Here is an 18,553-nt window from a genome sequence, read left to right on the forward strand (position 1 = left end):
CAACATAAGCTGCATTTACACAGGCAGGCTAATTCAGATATTTTGCCAATAATTGGTCTTTTGACCAATCAGATCAGATCTTTTGCCAATAATTGGGCAAAGGATCAGAATTGCTGTAAGCATTCTACACGTGTACTGGGATTTGCAAGTTCTTGTTAAATCGGCCTGATATGAGTTTTGCACAAAACATCTTCCTGACTTTAGCTCTTACTCGTCGTCTGTCGTGATAGAGAAAGTGAAGCAGACACTCAATGGCATATTCCCCTGGGTAGGAGCGGGGAGGGGGGGGGGGATTCCTAAGACTGGCTGGGGGTGGCACACAAATGGGTAATTGGACCACGATGTGTGAGAAACCAAGTTGTGAGCTGCCCTGGGTATAGGTTGTCCTCTAAGAAAAAGGAAAATAATGTCATATGATGTTAATTAGATCTGTTTTCCCAGGCGTTAAACAGTCCAACTTTTTGCTAATTAAAAATTATATAATTTCTAGAAACTCACAAAATCCTTTTGATACTCAAAGGATGATTATGATAATGTTAACCTAACTAATTGTTGCTTTGTAATTCAACTACGGTTTATGCTCCATATTATGTAGCCGATTGCACTCTGATTTCTTCTCACTATTAGTAGATGAGGGCCTGCCTGTGCAGAATGAGCAGAGCCGCTGCATGGCTTGGGTGATTCATCTTACATGCCAAACCAATTGTGTGTGTGATTAAGAGGCATGCGATTCCTCCAGGCCCGCCCCATAACCAATTTCCTGATCTCTAAAATCAACCCATTCCAATTCTAAGCAGCTGAATTGTTGTGTCACTGAATGGGAAAGGGATGTCTCAATATGTACAAGTGTAGGATCTTAATTTGATCACTCAGTAGCAGGAGAACTTTCCAGCAATGCAGGACATTTGAAACTTGTGTATTTAGGTTTAAAAAGGCTTCTGAAGTTTTTAATTTCCATTTTGTATTCTCCCTTATGAAAAATGTATCAACCGCTACAAAATGTGTCCATTAATTATAATCCATATAATAATTTACATTTTTTGTTGCTGCAGGATTATTTTCCTGCTGTAGCAAACTGGCTCAAATTAAGATATTACATATATACAGTACCAGTCAAAAGTTTGGACAGGGCTGTATAAGGGCTGTATAAGGGCTATTTGACCAAGAAGAAGAGTGATGGACTGCTGAATCAGATGACCTCGCCTCCACAATCACCATAACTCCAGAATCACCCAATCGAGATGGTTTGGGATGAGTTGGAATGCAGAGTGAAGGAAAAGCAGCCAACATCAAAGCAAAGGGTGGCTATTTGGAGAATCTCAAATATAAAATATATTTTGATTTGTTTAACACTTTTTTGGTTACTACAGGATTCCATATGTGTTGTTTCATAGTTTTGATGTCTTCAATATTATTTGACAATGTAGAAAATAGTAAAAATACAGAAAAACCCTTGATTGAGTCGGTGTCCTAAAACTTTTGACCGATGCCCCCACACATTGTCTCTGTACCGGTACACCCTGTAAAAAGCCTCACTACTGGAGGGAGGTCTCTCTCTCTCTCTCTCATCGCTCTCTCTCATCGCTCTCTCTCATCGCTCTTTCTCTCATCGCTCTCTCTCTCATCGCTCTCTCTCAGGTTTGTCCAAACTTTTGACAGGAACTGTATCTGTATAAAAAGCCATTCTCCACTTGTTAGGTAACCAATATGCTCTGAAAAGGGGAGCATTAACTAGATTCAGCCGGGGGTCGATTTATTTTGAGCGGAGGGTTGGGGGGGCCGGAACATAATTACAAATGATTTGTAGACAGCAGTTTGACTGCATCCCAAACATGCTCAATGGGTGACATGTCTGGTGAGTATGCAGGCCATAGAAGAACTGGGACATTTTCAGCTTCCAGGAATTATCATGCTGAAACATGAGGTGATGGCATCGGATGAATGGCACGACAATGGGCCAGGATCTCGTCACGGTATCTCTGTGCATTCAACTTGCCATCGATAAAATGCAATTGTGTTCATTGTCGATAGTTTATGCCTGCCCATACGGTAACCCCAACATGGGGCACTCTGTTCACAACATTGACATCAGCAAACCACTCGCCCACACAACGCCATACACTTGGTCTGCAGTTGTGAGGCCATTTGGACGTACTGCCAAATTCTCTTAAATGGAGGACGCTTATGGTCGTGAAATGAGCATGCAATACTCTGGCAACAGCTCTGGTGGACACTCCTGCAGTCAGCATGCCAATTGCACGCTCCCTAAAAACTTGAGACATCTGTGGCATTCTGTTGTGTGACAGAATTTACATTTTAACATTTTAGAGTGGCCTTTTATTGTCCCCAGCAAAAGGGGAACCTGTGTAATGATCATGCTGTTTAATCAGCTTCTTGATATACCACGCCTAACAGGGATGTAAACAAATTTGAGCACCACATTTGAGAGAAATAAGCTTTTTGTGTCTGTAGAACATTTCTAGAATATTTTATTTCAGCTCATGAAACATGGGACCAACACTTTACCTGTTGCATTTATATTTTTATTCAGTGTATTATGAGCTGAAATAAAATATTCTAGAAATGTTCCATTAAATGAAAACAACATTAGCCTCATCCACATTCATGGCCTATAATCGATGATGTCATGTTTAGCCAGTCACTCACTATAGGATATGCAGTACAGCCCAGGGCAAGATGCTTGCAGCATTAAGTTAGCAGGTACGGATAGTCCAATCAATGTGACCTTACCTTAAAAACTCCTTCTCTATGTATTACATAATTGCAACAGTTTTGTCTCAAATATAGTATAATGACACAAAAAAAAATAGATTTGGGGTGAATTATTTGATAAGTCATGCTGGTCCTATAAGGGTCACATTCTGAGGATCTGGGTGCCGGACAGTACAGTAATATATCACTCACCATGTCTGTGTCTGACACTGGTCCAAAGCTGGTCACGTAGATATTTGTCCTCACCTCCGTCACACTCTCTGCTTGGACATGAGGAGAAGACAGAGGTAGAGTTTAAGTACCTTCCTTAAGGGACAGAGGTGTGCTCCATCTAAGATGGTTATCAGTCCTTATCGGACCCCCAGGCCGTACTGCTGTTCTGTCTACTTCAGGTTGGTTGTTGATGTCAATTTAGTAAAGTCAGCTCATTTTCCAAAACCAAATCCAATGACAGAGTCAGAAACATGAATGTTTGATGTCTCACCACTCAACCAAACAAGGCTGAACCTATGGAGGTAGCGAGACTTTGATTGAGGTTGTTTTTAGGGAGAGTGTTTGCATCATTATCACGGTCACAAACTGAGATGAGAAATCACAGGAATAATGAGGGTTGGCAGGACCACATTAAAATCATATTTAGGCCTGTTCACAGGGACTTGTTTGTATTGGTGTCAGATGATGCTATTCACTGTGCATTATACTAATGCACTCTATTGTGTATAATCCTTTAACTGGGAGCACTTCCTATCTGCACAGTCTGGGTAAACAACATTTCCTGTGTAATTGGGTGAAATGTGCAGTTTCAGAATAGAGTTAAGGACTGGAGATGAAACACAGAGAGACTGCCAAAAGTCTGCTGCACATGAGTCATCCTAAATGCGATGACGGACGTGGTGGGAATCACCTTTTACTTATAAGGTTTCCAATTACCAATTACTTTCCAATTCACTTTTATTTTATCGATTGCAGGATGTAAATGAACGAGGGGCTTTGATGTAAGGCTGTGAGTGGCTGTCTGCCAGTCGTTGCTCCGAGACTGAGTGAAACCGATGGAATGCTTCCAGAACATGCCGCTATGGAATCTAGAGTTCCCCTGGCAACATGACATTGGCCATTAATCAAAATGCACATGCCGAGGGCTTTGGAATACAGAATACGTCCAACACATTTGGAGGGCACCTGAAATTTCTCTGTCTGGGAGGTCGGAGACTCATGGAAAGTGCATAGGTGGCAGAGCTAGTGTGGCGACAGATTTATCATACATCCTAGTGGGGGTGGAATGGAGCCAGGGTGCTCACCACTGTCAGCTTAAAACATCACATGGATTTCATGTTCACACTCTCATAGACCTCTGACTGAGAATTCAAAATCACTTATAATAAGCTCCATTTAAAAAAAATCCACAATAAATGTAAAATCATTAGCACATGGTCTTATCACCACCCTAATGATGATGTAGCATTAGATGATGTAGCGTTAGCATTAGCTGATGTAGCATTGGTTGATGTAGCATTAGCATTAGCTGATGTAGCATTAGCATTAGCTGATGTAGCATTAGCACTGCTTCCGCCAGGACAGGGCAGGGCCGTCCCCAGTGGGCAGGAAATCAGAGCTCTGCTGGACCTCTGAGATCTGAAGACAGGGCTTGCAAGCCAAGTGTCAAGAAGCTGCTGTTTTTAATAGGGTCTTTGTGGCATTCTGTTGGCGATAACCATCTCCTTGTGAGGAGGATCAATCATTTCACTGTTCCTAAAAGCAATATGTTCAAGATCAGAAGAGATGTAGCATACTCTCACTGTGATCAGGGAAACTGAGCTGTTAATGACACCACTGTATGGCTCTGAAGGATCAATGGAGGTCAAGCTGACAAGGGACCCAATTGTTCATGGGGTCACAGCTCCAAATCCATCACTGCACACCACGGCTAGCTTCCTGGCTCGGTGAGCCTGGGCTGTCAATGCGGGGAGGTAGGGAGGAGGAAGGGAGGAGAGGACTTGCAAGTGCTCTCTGTTTCAGTAGAGGCAGTGGTCAGTGGCTTGTTTCTAACTAGATGGATATTATTTGTACCTCACTCCTGATCCTGGGGCACCATATCATGTGTTCAAGCTTTTGTCCCAGACCAGCACTAACACACCTGATTCAGCTAGTGAAGGTCTTTATGATTAGCAGATTGATTATTAAAACTAGCTTTAATAGTTTTGGGTAGTAGAGTCAGACAGACATTGCAAAAAGGTAATATGCTAGCTAGCTGATGATCTCTTTGAAGCAATATAATGTATGTTTCAAAGACAGTTTTATTAAAGTGGTGGATGGCAGACTCAGCAGCTTAGAGAGAATCCTACACATTGTTTGTGGCAGAGCCCAAAAGGCACTATTAGCAGTATGTCTGGCTCTGGTAGAGGTGGGTAGTGTCTTCGCTCAACAAACCAGCCTACCTCCTAGTCCGGGGCGAAGCCGGTTATCGTAGCCATCCAGAAGTCTGTCCAAGATCCGGGTGAAAATAGTGATGTTGTCTCTACTGTCGTCAGGCATCGGCTCTCTGTGCCCAACCACTGCCCTGCAGGCAGAGAGAGAGAGAGAGAGAGCGAGAGAGAGAGAGAGAGATTTAAATTGAACACAGCAGACATCTTTGAGTCTTTCCTGTACCAGTGGTTCCTCAGACTAGTCATGAGAAATACAGTTCCACCTGAACACCACGTGTCTGGCTGTCCACAGCTTCCCTCTGCACTAGTAATGAATATCCTTTTTACTACGAGCTCAGGCCAGACTATTGGAGAAACTACTGTTGTTTCAAACCACAGAGAGCTGTAGGGGTAATTGAACCTCTTCCTAATTCAACCTTCACAGTCATCGCTACCGCAATGATTAAGACACAAACATGTTGGGGTTTAATTTGAGGTGCTGTGTGGCAGCACACCACTCTCAGACATGGAAAGACCGATTGAAGTCCAAAAGGATTAGTAAAGCCTGTCACAGAGCTGCTGCAAACTCTGCCTCGGGATTTCTTCCTCCTTCTTTCCACATAATATTGACAAAGTATGTCCTAAATATGCAGTCAACCTCCGCTTCCTTAATTACCTTAAATATGACAAGTAATTATCTCGTTGTGGCCCTGGCCACCGTTCTTCAGTGAACAATGTTCTGGTGAGACGGAGGGCACCATAGATGCAGTACTGATGAGCTAATGAGTGCCATTTTCAATCAAACCCAGACCCCCTGAGGGATTGCTCTCTGACCTGTCTCCAGGTGACCCCTATCAACAAGCATGTCCGATGGCCGCTAACAGCTAACACTCACTTACATATAGGCATGCACCACACACAAGCACTCTCATATGAACACACATACACTACATGACCAAAAGTATGTGGACACCTGCTCATCGAACATCTCATTAATATGGAGTTGGTCCCCCCTTTGCTGCTATAACAGCCTCCACTCTTCTGGAAAGGCTTTCCACTAGATGTTGTAACCTTGCTGCGGGGATTTGCTTCCATTCAGCCACGAGAGCATTAGTGAGGTTGGGCACTGATGTTGGGCGATTAGGCCTGGCTCGCATTCGGTGTTCCAATTCTTACCAAAGGTGTTCGATGGGGTTGAGGTCAGGGCTCTGTGCAGGACAGTCAAGTTCTTCCACACCGATCTCGACAAACGATTTCGGTATGGACCTCGCTTTGTGCACGGGGACATTGTCATGCTGAAACAGGGCCTTCCCCAAACTGTTGCCACAAAGTTGGAAGCACAGAATAATCTAGAATGTCATTGTATGCTCTAGCATTAAGATTTCCCTTCACTGGAACTAAGGGGCCTAACCTGAACCATGATGAACAGCCCCAGAACATTTTTCCTCCCGTACCAAACTTACCGTTGGCACTGTGCATTCAGGCAGATAGCGTTCTCCTGGCATCCGCCAAACCCAGAATCGACTGTCGGACTGCCAGATGGTGAAGCGTGATTCATCACTCCAGAGAACGCGTTTCCACTGATCCAGAATCTAATGGCGGCGAGCTTTACACTACTCCAGCCAACGCTCGGCATTGCTCATGGTGATGTGTGCGGATGCTCGGCCATGGAAACCCATTTCATTAAGCTCCTGACAAACTGTTCTTGTGCCGATGTTGCTTCCAGAGGCAGTTTGGAACTTGGTAGTGATGGTGCAACCGAGGACAGGCGATTTTTACGCACTACACGCTTCAGCACTCGGCGGTCCCATTCTGTGAGCTTGTGTAGCCTACCACTTCACGGCTGAGCCGTTGTTGCTCCAAGATGTTTTCACTTCACAATAACAACACTTACAGTTGACTAGGACAGCTCTAGCAGGGAAGATATTTGACAAACTGACTTGTGGAAAGGTGGCATCTAAGACGGTGCCACGTTGAAAGTCACTGAGCTCTTCAATAAGGCCATTCTACTGCCAATGTTAGTCTATGGAGATTGCATGGCTGTGTGTTCAATTTTATACACCTGTCAGCAACGGGTGTGGCTGGAATAGCCAAAACCACTCATTTGAAAGGGTGTCCACATACTTTTGTATATATAGTGTACAACTTTACATGGGCATGTCGATGTGCATTCAAACAAATTATACAGTTATATCTACCATTTACATAGTACACTTCGTGGATTGACATGCACAAGTCCTCAACTGGCAGACAGACTAGGAATTGTGTTGTTTCAAGGGATGGGTACATTGGCTGTACCTCTGAAATCTCCTTGTCAGTGTACCAGTACTAACAGCACTGTTAAGACAATGTCAAAAAGGAAAAGGAAACTTTAATGATGACAGCAGGACAGACGCGTGTGTGTGTGTGTGTGTGTGTGTGTGTATCCACGCGTGCGTGTGGCACCTTGACGTATTAACTACTATTTGTGTTTCATATCCAATCATCTCAGACGCCAGTCAAAGCCAAAGAGGCCTCTGCTGAAAATGAAGCAGGTCTGATTGATAAATAGAGAGAAAGGATAGAAAAAGAGCTGCACTCTGTGTAACTCCACCGACATCTAATTCAATTCCTTGAGCTTAAAGAGGGGCTACATATAGATCCTCTGCATCCAAAGAGGATCGCTCTCTCTCTCTCCGAAAGGAGTTGCCACATTTATACAATAAACAATTTTTCCATAATGTTATCGAGCCAATTAAGAAGGAATATCAACGTAATAAAATGCAAAATGCGGTTTTCATCAAAATAATAAATTCTTGCGAACTATGACCTACATAATAAACTAATTTAAATATGTCGCAAGAGAAAATATAATTTGGCCTTGAAATTTTTACTCGTTTGACTGCTATGATTAAGCAATAAGGCACGAGGGGGTATGGCATATGGCCAATATACCACGACTAAGGGTTGTTAGTGACCCCCGAGTGGTGCAGTGGTCTAAGGCACTGCATCTCAATGCTTGAGGTGTCACTACAGACCCTGGTTTGATCCTGAGCTGTATCACAACTGGCCATGATTGGGAGTCCCATAGGGCGGCGCACAATTTGCCCAGCGTCGTCCGAGCTAAGGGAGGGTTTGGCTGGGGTAGGCCGTCATTGTAAAATAAGAATTTGTTCTAAAAGGACTTGCATGGTTAAATAAAAAAAATATTTAGCATTGCGGAGTGCCTGGATACAGCTGTTAGCTGTGGTATATTAGCCATATACCACAAACCACTAGGGTGCCTTATTGCTATTATTGTCACGCCCTGACTGTAGAGATCCTTTTATTCTCTATTTTTGTTTGTTTGGTCAGGGTGTAACTCGGGTGGGAAAGTCTATGCTTTCTGGTTCCTTGTTTTTGGCAGGGTATGATTCTCAATCAGGGACAGCTGTCTATCATACTTAGGCAGCCTTTTTTCCATTTCTCAAAGTGGATTGTTGTCTTTGTTAGTGGCGTGTATAGCCTTGCAGAGCTTCACATTCGTTTTGTTGTTTATTGTTTTGTTGGTGACATTTAAAATAAAATAATGTATGCTTACCACGCTGCACCTTGGTCCGGTCATTTCCTTGACGACGATCGTGACAGAACAACATACCACAAATGGACCATGTGGCGTGGCTGGGAGGAGCAGACAGAGTGGGCATGGGAAGACATTCTGGAAGAAAAGGGAACCTGGACGTGGGAGGAGATCCTGGCTGGAAAGGATCGCCTGCCGTGGAAGCAGGTGGAAGCAGCGAGGAAGGCGGAAGCAGCTAGTAAAGGGGCCCAGCGTTACACAGGGTCACGGCTGGCAAGGAAGACCGGGAGCCACTCCTCAATTTTTTTTTAGATAGCTCCGCCAACCTCCCCGTGCTTACGGTAGGGAGCGTGGTACTGGTCAGGCACCGTGTTATGCGGTGAAGTGCACGGTGTCTCCAGTGCGCGTTCACAGCCCGGTGCGCTCTACGCCAGCTCTCCGCATGTGTCGTGCTAGAGTGGGCATCCATCCAGGACGGATGGTGCCAGCACAGCGCTCCTGGTCTCCGGTGCGCCTTTTCGGCCCAGGGTATCCTGCGCCGGCTCTGCGCACTGTCTCCGGTGCGCTGTCACAGCCCAGTGCGTCCTGTGCCTGCGCTCCGCACGTGCCGGGCCAAAGTGGGCATTCAGCCAGTACGAGTGGTGCCACCTTTAAGCACCAGATCTCCAGCGCTCCCCCACAACCCGGTTTGACCTGTGCCTGCTCCATGGACCAGGCCTCCAGTATGTCTCCCCAGCCTGGTGAGCCCTGTGCCTGTTCCATTGGCCAGTCCGGGGCCTGCAGCAAGGGTCCCCAGTCCGGGGCCTGCAGCGAGGGTCCCCAGTCCGGGGTCGGACTGACCGTAGAGATCCTTTTATTCTCTATGTTTGTTTGGTCAGGGTATGACTCGGGTGGGAAAGTCTATGCTTTCTGGTTCTTTGCCAGATTGACAGAGTCAAAAGCCGTGGCCAGGTTGATGAATACGGCTGCACAGTATTGTCTTTTATCAATGGCGGTTATGATATCGTTTAGGACCTTGAGCATGGCTGAGGTGCACCCATGACCAGCTCGGAAACCAGATTACATAGCGGAGAAGGTACGGTGGAATTCGAAATGGTAGGTGATCTGTTTGTTAACTTGGCTTTCGAGGACCTTGGAAAGGCAGGGTAGGATAGATGTAGGTCTGTAACAGTTTGGGTCTAGAGTGTCTCCCCGTTCGAAGAGGGGGATGACCGCGGGCGCTTTTCAATCTTTAGGAATCTCAGACGATACAAAAGAGAGGTTGAACAGACTAGTAATAGGGGTTGCGACAATGGCGGCAAATAATTTTTGGAAGAGAGGGTTCTGATTATCTAGCCCAGCTGATTTGTAGGGATCCAGATTTTACAGTTCTTTCAGGACATCAGCGGTCTTGATTTGGGTGAAGGAGAAGCAAGGGGGGCTTGGGCCAGTTGCTGCGGGGGGTACAGAAGTGTTGGGGGTTGGGGTAGCCAGGTGGAAATGCTTATTGAAATTCTCTATTATCGTGGATTTATCGGTGGTGACAGTGTTTCCTAGCCTCAGTGCAGTGGGCAGCTGAGAGGAGGTTCTCTTATTCTCCATGGACTTTACAGTGTCCCAAAACTTTTTGGAATTAGTGCTGCAGATAGCAAATTTCTGTTTGAAAAAGCTTGCCTTAGCTTTGCCTAACTGACTGTGTATATTGGTTCTTGACTTCCCTGAAAAGTTGCATATCGCTGGCGACTATTCGAAGCTAGTGCAGTGCGCCACAGGAAGTTTTTGTGCTGGACAAGGGCAGTCAAGTCTGAAGAGAACAAAGGGCTTTATCTGTTCTTAGTTCTACATATTTTTTTGAAAGGGGCATGCTTATTTAAGATGGTGAGGAAGGCACTTTTGAAGAACAACCAGGCTTTTCAACTGACGGGATGACGTCAATATCCTTCAAGGATACCCGGGCCAGGTCAATTAGAAAGGCCTGCTCGCAGAACTGTTTTAGGGAGCGTTTGACAGTGATGAGGGGTATTCGTTTGACCGCGGACCCATAACGTACAGAGGCAATGAGGCAGTGATCACTGAAATCCTGGTTGAAAACAGCAGAGGTGTATTTAGAGGGCAAGTTAGTCAGGATGATATCTATGAGGGTGCCCATGTTTACGGATTTGGGGTTGTACCTGGTAGGTTCCTTCCAGTTCCCTACTGCCAATGACTGGAACGAATTGCAAAAATCACTGAAGTTGGAGACTTATATCTCCCTCACTAAATTTAAGCATCAGCTGTCAGAGCTGCTTACCGATCGCTGCAGCTGTTCACAGCCCATCCGTAAATAGCCCATCCAACTACCTACCTCATCCCCATATTTTTTTCAGTTTTTCTGCTCTTTTTCACACCAGTATATCTACTTGCACATCCATCACTCCAATGTTAATTGCTAAATTGTAATTACTTCGCCACTATTGTCCTATTTATTTCCTTACCTCTTTACATAATTTGCACACACTGTATACAGATTTTTCTATTGTATTATTGACGGTACGTTTGTTTATCCCATGTGTAACTCTGTGTTGTTTTTGTCGCACTGCTTTGCATTATCTTGGCCAGGTCGCAGTGTGCTTAAAACTAATAACACGCAAATGATTGTATTTTTCTTGTCTAAATTGAATACATAATTTAAACATTAACAGTGTACATTGGAAAAAGTATGTGAACAACTAGGCTAATGACTTCTCCAAAAGCTAATTGGAGTCAGAAGTCGGAGATGTTGGTTAGAGCTGCCTTGCCCTATAAAAACACTCACAAAATTTGAGTTTGCTATTCACAAGAAGCATTGCCTGATGTGAACCATGACTCGAACAAAAGATCTCATTAGACCTAAGATTAAGAATTGTTGATTTGCATAAAGCTGGAAAGGGTTACAAAAGTATCTCTAAAAGCCTTGATGTTCATTAGTCCACGGTAAGACAAATTGTCTATAAATTGAGAAAGTTCAGCACTGTTCCTACTCTCCCTGGGAGTGGCCGTCCTGCAAAGATGACTGCAAGAGCACAGAGCAGAATACTCAATGAGGTTAAGAAGAATCCTAGAGTGTCAGCTAAAGACTTACAGGAATCTCTCTAGAACATGCTAACATCTCTGTTGACGAGTCTACGATAAGTAAAACATTAAACAAGAATGGTGTTCATGGGAGAACACCACGGAAGAAGCCACTGCTGTCCAAAAAAAAACATTGCTGCACTTCTGAAGTTTGTAAAAGTGCACCTGGATGTTCCACAGCGCTACTGGCAAAATATTCTGTGGACAGATGAAGCTACAGTTGAGTTGTTAGGAAGGAACACACAACACTATGTGTTGGCACAGTACCCAAACATCAAAACCTCATCCCAACTGTAAAGTATGGTGGAGGGAGCATCATGGTTTGGGGCTACTTTCCTCCCTCAGAGCCTGGACAGCTTGCTATCATCGATAGAAAAATGGATTCCCAAGACATTTTACAGGAGAATGTTAGGCTATCTGACCTCTAATTGAAGCTCAACAGAAGTTGGGTGATGCAACAGGACAACGACCCAAAACACAGAAGTAAATCAACAACAGAATGGCTTCAACAGAAGAAAATACGCCTTCTGGAGTGACCCAGTCAGAGTCCTGACCTCAACCAGAGGTCATGCTTTGGAATGACCTCAAGAGAGCACTTCACACCAGACATCCCAAGAATATTGCTGAACTAAAATAGTTTTGTAAAGAGGAATGGTCCAAAATTCCTCCTGACCGTTGTGCAGATCTGATCCGCAACTACAGAAAACTCTTGGTTGAGGTTATTGCTGCTAAAGAAGGGTGAACCAGTTAGGTTCACATACTTTTCCCAAACTACACAGTGAATGTTTTCACGGTGTGTTCAATAAAGACACGAAAACATATAACTGTTGGTGTGTTATTAGTTTAAGCAGACTGTGTATGTCTATTGTTGTGACCTAGATGAAGATCAGATCCCCAAAAATTTGACCAATTAATTTTTTATTTTACTAAGTAGGTCAGTTAAGAATTGTATTTTTATTTTCAATGACGGCCTAGGAACAGTGGGTTAACTGCCTTGTTCAGGGGCGGAACAACAGATTTTTACCTTGTCAGCTCAGGGATTCAATCTTGCAATCTTCGTGGTTACTAGTCCAACACTCTAACCACTAGACTACCTGGCACCCCATTATGCATAAATCCAGGTATTTCCAAAGGGTTCACATACTTTTTCTTGCCACTAAATATGGGTTGTATTTACAATGGTGTTTGTTCTTCACTGGTTGCCCTTTTCTTGTGGCAACAGGTCACAAATCTTGCTGCTATGGTGGCACACTGGATTTGTTTTCTTTGTGGGTCTGTGTAATCTGAGGGAAATATGTCTCTAATATGGTCATACATTTGGCAGGAGGTTGGGAAGTGCAGCTCAGTTTCCACCTCATTTTGTGGGTAGTGTCCACATGTGTCTTCTCTTGAGAGCCAGTTCTGCCTACGGTGACCTTTCTCAATAGCAAGGCCATGCTCACTGAGTCTGTACATAGTGTCATGACGTTGCCCTCTTTGGGTATAGCAAGCCCAATCCCCCTCTCCCTGCCTCCCCCTTGCCTCCTTCAACAAGGCTGCTGTGGTCAGAGAGAGGTCGTAAATTCCTGAAAAGACCCTGCCACATGGCCACATAGTATAAGAGGCAGAGTCAATTTTCATAGAGCACGAAGGAATTTCTTCTACTTCACAGAACTTGAGGTACAAACAAATTTCATGTTCCGGAGAAAGATTAAAAGATCGGTGAAGAATCCACCTACGAACTGGTCCGTTTGTTACAACTTGGGGAAGCTCATGGGAGACGGTTTGGCCACATAACCATAACGCTGTTTAAGTAATTGCCTCAGATATGAGGTTTACATCTAATTGTTGTATAAGATGAATGAGTGAGTATGATACTGTTTGTAAAATTGTGTAATATGATTTTGGACTGTTTAATGAAGGAAAATCCAATTCCCTTTTGATTTGAACTAAATCAGAGGACCGCCACTGAGCCCAGTTAGGGTCAGGCATCCTGGGACAGCCCCTTTTCTGCAATTCCGAATAAAACCCAACTTTGAGAAATTATCACCAGACCATGTTTTTCTCCATTAGGAGAGGACGAAGGTTGTAGACCATTGCTGAATCTTTTAACCATACCACGTGGCTAAACTCTTAGACTATCAATACCGACAGAATAAGAACAAGTCTTTGATATTAATTACTAGTCTGCAGCTAGGAATTCGGTATCATTGAACGCGAAGAACAACAACTGCCAAAACATCCATTCTATAACAACATGAATGAATGTCGCTCTGAATTATCCCCTCTAACCAAGACAGAGAGAGAGAGACGGACAAAACTCTTCAACAGAAACAAACTTTTCAACAAAGATCCCGACGACACAATTAGTGTAAATATATATATATTGATTGCAATTGTTCCCGAATGAGTGAGCATTCATGTGCAAACGATTAGCATTTCAATTGTTATAATTATCAACTTTGTAGTGTCTCATCTCAGTTGACCCCCACTTCCCCTTTTGTCTAACAAGCCGCGATGCCGGTTTAGCCCACTAGGGCACATTCCCCTATCATTTCTTGTAACCACATTTACCTTGTTTGTTTGTTTATGCATTTCTGTGAATTACTTAGTTAGTAATAAATAAATGATTTAAGACAATTGATGTATGGATGACACATAGCGAGGACTGGGTTCGTGCAGACAATTTACGTTTGAAATGAGACTAACGTGAGGTAAAGTAAATAATTCATTAATTCGAAGACTAATTGATCAGATAAAATATCTAAAACGTTATTTAAGGAAATTATAACTTTGTAATTTGAATATTTTTCCTTGGTGCCCCGACTTCCTAGTTAATTACAGTTACATGATTAATCAGTTGATCGCGTAATACTAATTACAGAGAATATTTGATAAAAACTATGTCTTCAATTTAATGATAGTAAAGACACGACAATAGTCAAACATTTTCTTAATTTTGGGTCAGTCACAGTGGTCAGGTATTCTGCCACTGTGTGCTCTCTGTTTAGGGTCAAATAGCCTTCTAGTCTGCTCAGTTTTTTTGTTAATTCTTTCCAATGTGTCAAGTAATTACCCCCTACTGCCACCCATCACCACCAAGGGCAACCCCCTCCCTTAGCCAACCCCCTCACACACCTCCTCAGCTGAGCCCACCACCGACCTATAGATACTGGTGTGCAGCATATCATATGACATGCCTGCTAACATTTAGTGGCTTCACAATATGACAGATTTATTTTGTTTGCCCTGTCTTTTCAGTGCCTTCCAGTTGTCTGTGCTCAGAGGAGATAAGGTGTCCAGGAGAGAAAGGGAACAAGTTGAACAATGCTTGCTAATGCAGCTTTGATTGACTCAGGGGACAGATGCTAAGTCTCAGCTGACTAATGATGAACAACATTTCTGTGCATTCTTCTTTTATCGACTTGAAGCTAATGAGGTCTTGATGAGTAGGGCGCCCTCTTTTGAAGAGGACTCACTGCTCTGAAAACTCAGCTCAGACTTTTATTAGGAGTCCTTCTGAAGCTCTGCTTGTGTTGCCTCTCTGGCCTTGCAGACAGATGAATACAACGGTCAACCAATGAATCTTAAAAAGTACTCAGAGTTTACAGTGTGAGTTTAAAGTCCTATAAAAAAGGGAGTGAGGGAGAGGGTGAGAAAGAAAAGGAAAGCGTCAGAAAATGAGTACAAATACATAGAGCCAGAGAAACAGCGTAATATAAGATCATACTATTCCCTGCCCCATTCTGCTGGCGCATCACATCTACCAGGGAGCAGCGACTAAAACCATTTGTTTGCTTTCCCCTTTTCTCCTAAAACCAGCTACAGAATCAGATGCCATAGAAAACAGCTCTGCTAATTTCTATAAAGCTATCCAGGAAACTGGAACAAACATCACGCTAAACAAGCAGCTTTATAAAACACAAACCAATGTGTTTATCTTGCCATTACCAAACTGACATGGGTCATGTCTGTGGGATGTTGTGAATGAGTCACAGGAACATAAAATAATGTCTCACTGATAGATGGCAAACATATGTGTCCCCATCTGTCCAGACAGCGGTGGGGTCTAGTTGCCTACCCCTGTCATACACATACTCTGGGTGTTGGAGGCAGTTTTAATACATTTAGCTCTTCATACAGCATGTTTAAGTGAATGAGCTAGGGAATGTTAAAATTGCATGATCCAAAATAGACTTGAGGCTTAGATCAATAACTCTTTAGAATAAAACCTCAATTTGATTGCTTTGGCAATCAGAATCTGATCACCCTGCCAAACGCAAGTAAATGTCACTTGCTAGAAGGCACTCTTCAATCTTCCTCTGCATGTTTAATGGGAGCGTTCTCTAGCCTCAACACAGAGCAGATCTATTAAAGGTGGTTTAGTACCTGACGTATTGGCAGCTTGCACCCTAAAGTACACCATTGGCCAATATACGACTCAGAAACAGTGGACTGACCCAGTGTACTGATCCAGAAGCCCTTGGCTCAAACACAATCTAGAAATCCATGGTTTGTCTATTGGATCTGCCTGAGTGTTGAGCCAAACCAGAGCTCTCTCTGCCCGGCAGCCGCTGCTGCTCCTCCAGCCCTCCACAGTCTGGCCAGCAGTCAAACACACTGGCTCTTGACTCTGGGGCCTCTGAGGAACATGTAACCTCTCTCACTTAACATCTCCCACTTAATAACTGACAATATCCTCTGACCACAACCCCATTCCAGTAGCTCCCCACTCCCCAGAAGTGACAGGTTAAAATAGGGTTAGGGCCCAAGAGCTTGGATATGCCTCCAATTGACGATCCTATTCAGGCCCTGGAAGGTGACTAAACAAAGCGAGAGGACCAGCGCCTGTCAAAGCAGACAACATACAGATGGTACAGCCATACTGTAGTCAGACAAGCATGGTGAAATAACACCCCAGGGAGGATTGAAAAGAAAATGTTGCACTCACAAATGACTCTGATCTACAGCGGAGTGTTTTGTTTGTTTTTGTCCCTCAAACATTAAAGTGCGATGTGTCCTTGGTTTAGTGCCTTTGACTAAATGAACATCTACTGAGCAGAGTATCAATTAACAATTGTACATAAGCATGCATAAAAACGTTTTTTTTTTCTTCTGTTGGGATAATTATTACTAATGTATTACTAAGGCAGAATGTAACTCCGAAAGGACTTTCTTCATATTCGTTTCATAATTTTTTCAGTGAAACTTTCACCTTTTATGGAACGGCCCTGATTGTTAAGTGAACATTGTCTAACTGACTAACTTCCCAGAGAAATGTGTACATGCTTTACTGAAGCGCTCTGTTCTACAGACACTTGGTATTGATGCTTCACTTATTTTCGGCTATTCCCTTGTGTTCAAGCCAATGAGGCATGTTGGCATACCAACAGACAAGGTGCTGCAGAATAATTGTCAAGCAGAGCATGCTCCAACAAACTGGGCACATTGACTGGCTTTCAGATGGGAATCATATGTGAGTCCTGGTAGGATTTCAGCAGGGCTGTGTGGATCTGGAGGTGTGCTGGATCATACCAATAACTGTGCATTCCAACATAGGAATGTATCACAGTGTATCACAAAACCAGGGTGGCTTCTACCAAACCACTGTGAAATTAGAGAAAACATACCACATAAGACTGAAAACATAATGTCACAAAATAATGTCTATAGGAGAAAATGAAGTAAAATAATGTTCAATGTCTGTGAAATCATACTTGTCAGATTAAAGTGGGATCAATGACTAATGCAGCTCAATTTCATGGCAGTTTAACATGGCATAGCCATTCTCTGCAGCACACAAGGTGTTGAATCAGCCATTGAGTTGACTCACGTTACTGTTCAGTAAGGAGATGGACATCCATCCCCAGTTGCTCTGGAGCAGGGTTGAGTTCTCTGTGTTCTCTGTGTTCACAGTGCAGCTGTGCAGACACACCCTCTGGGGGATCCATTGCGACTCTAATCTGATTCACAGATGCCTGCTGGGACTATTCACCAATTAGGAACTTTGAAGCTGACGGATCAATTACTCAATATATATCAACACAATGCCGCTGTTAGTTACCCTATCTGAAATTCTGGTAATTAGCTCAGAGATCAATAAACTGTGAGTAGGACGGAGAACTTGGGGAGATATGAGAGAATTTGCGATTGTTAAATCTCATAAATTAAATGTTCCCTGTGGATTATATGAGGGTGGTGCCTTGCTTCCTATTTTCTCCATTTCCATCTTAATGCTGAAAAAGGGAATCTCTGACAGGCAGCCAATTCATCCAACCGCAGACAGAGAGGCTAACCAAGTGAATACATAACCCTGGCTCAGCCCTGTAACACATTAACCTTGACAATGCCACCGTATCGTTGACAGAATGGTCTCTGTCCACCAAATCACATCTCAAAGTGAGCCCTTCCCTTCCATCCCGTGAATAATGCATGTGAGTTGGGGTGAGAAAGGGAGAGGAACCGGGGAACTTCAGAGGCGATGAATACACAGGAATAGCTGGAGTGGACGTACAGCACCTTCCCCCTCATAGCCATTGATTAAGTGTCACTTTGTCCGGTGGAGTTGAAACAGATTCCAAACAAAACAGACAACAGAAAAGGGTCTGACTGTTCACACTCGTTAGCCTGTGATTGCGCTGCGGAGGGCGTGGATTGGTGGCGAGGTTGTAAGACAACAGGCTGCTCATTCATCTGTAAAAGATGGATTGTTGTGAATAATAGTTTAATCAAGCCCTGCCTATCAGTGAGCGTGTGCAGTGAGGGATTGAGGGGATGCAGAGTGACAGAACCTAATATAGGGGATTTGTCTGTGACAACTTTATCCATTAGC

The 18,553-nt window shown here is 43.7% G+C and overlaps 1 protein-coding gene across 4 annotated transcripts in view; it reads right to left on the bottom strand.

Moving 5' to 3' along the window:
- Window positions 1–18,553, bottom strand: part of LOC110509938 (gamma-aminobutyric acid receptor subunit alpha-3) — a 143,396-nt gene that overhangs the window by 90,117 nt on the left and 34,726 nt on the right. For 2 of the 4 annotated variants that reach the window (XM_090226749.1, XM_036967508.2), the window contains exons 3-4: window positions 5,169–5,290; window positions 2,926–2,993 (exon numbers count right to left, since the gene is read on the bottom strand). In XM_090226749.1, the coding sequence (XP_090082875.1) occupies window positions 2,926–2,993; window positions 5,169–5,290 (190 nt within the window). Of the gene's footprint in view, window positions 1–2,925; window positions 2,997–5,168; window positions 5,291–18,553 lie in introns of all 4 variants that reach the window. The other 2 variants (XM_036967509.2, XM_036967506.2) reach the window with 1 other exon arrangement.

The sequence above is a fragment of the Oncorhynchus mykiss genome, chromosome 29 (assembly GCF_057628025.1).
Source record: "Oncorhynchus mykiss isolate SJ-2025 chromosome 29, ASM5762802v1, whole genome shotgun sequence".
NCBI classification, from domain to species: domain Eukaryota; kingdom Metazoa; phylum Chordata; class Actinopteri; order Salmoniformes; family Salmonidae; genus Oncorhynchus; species Oncorhynchus mykiss.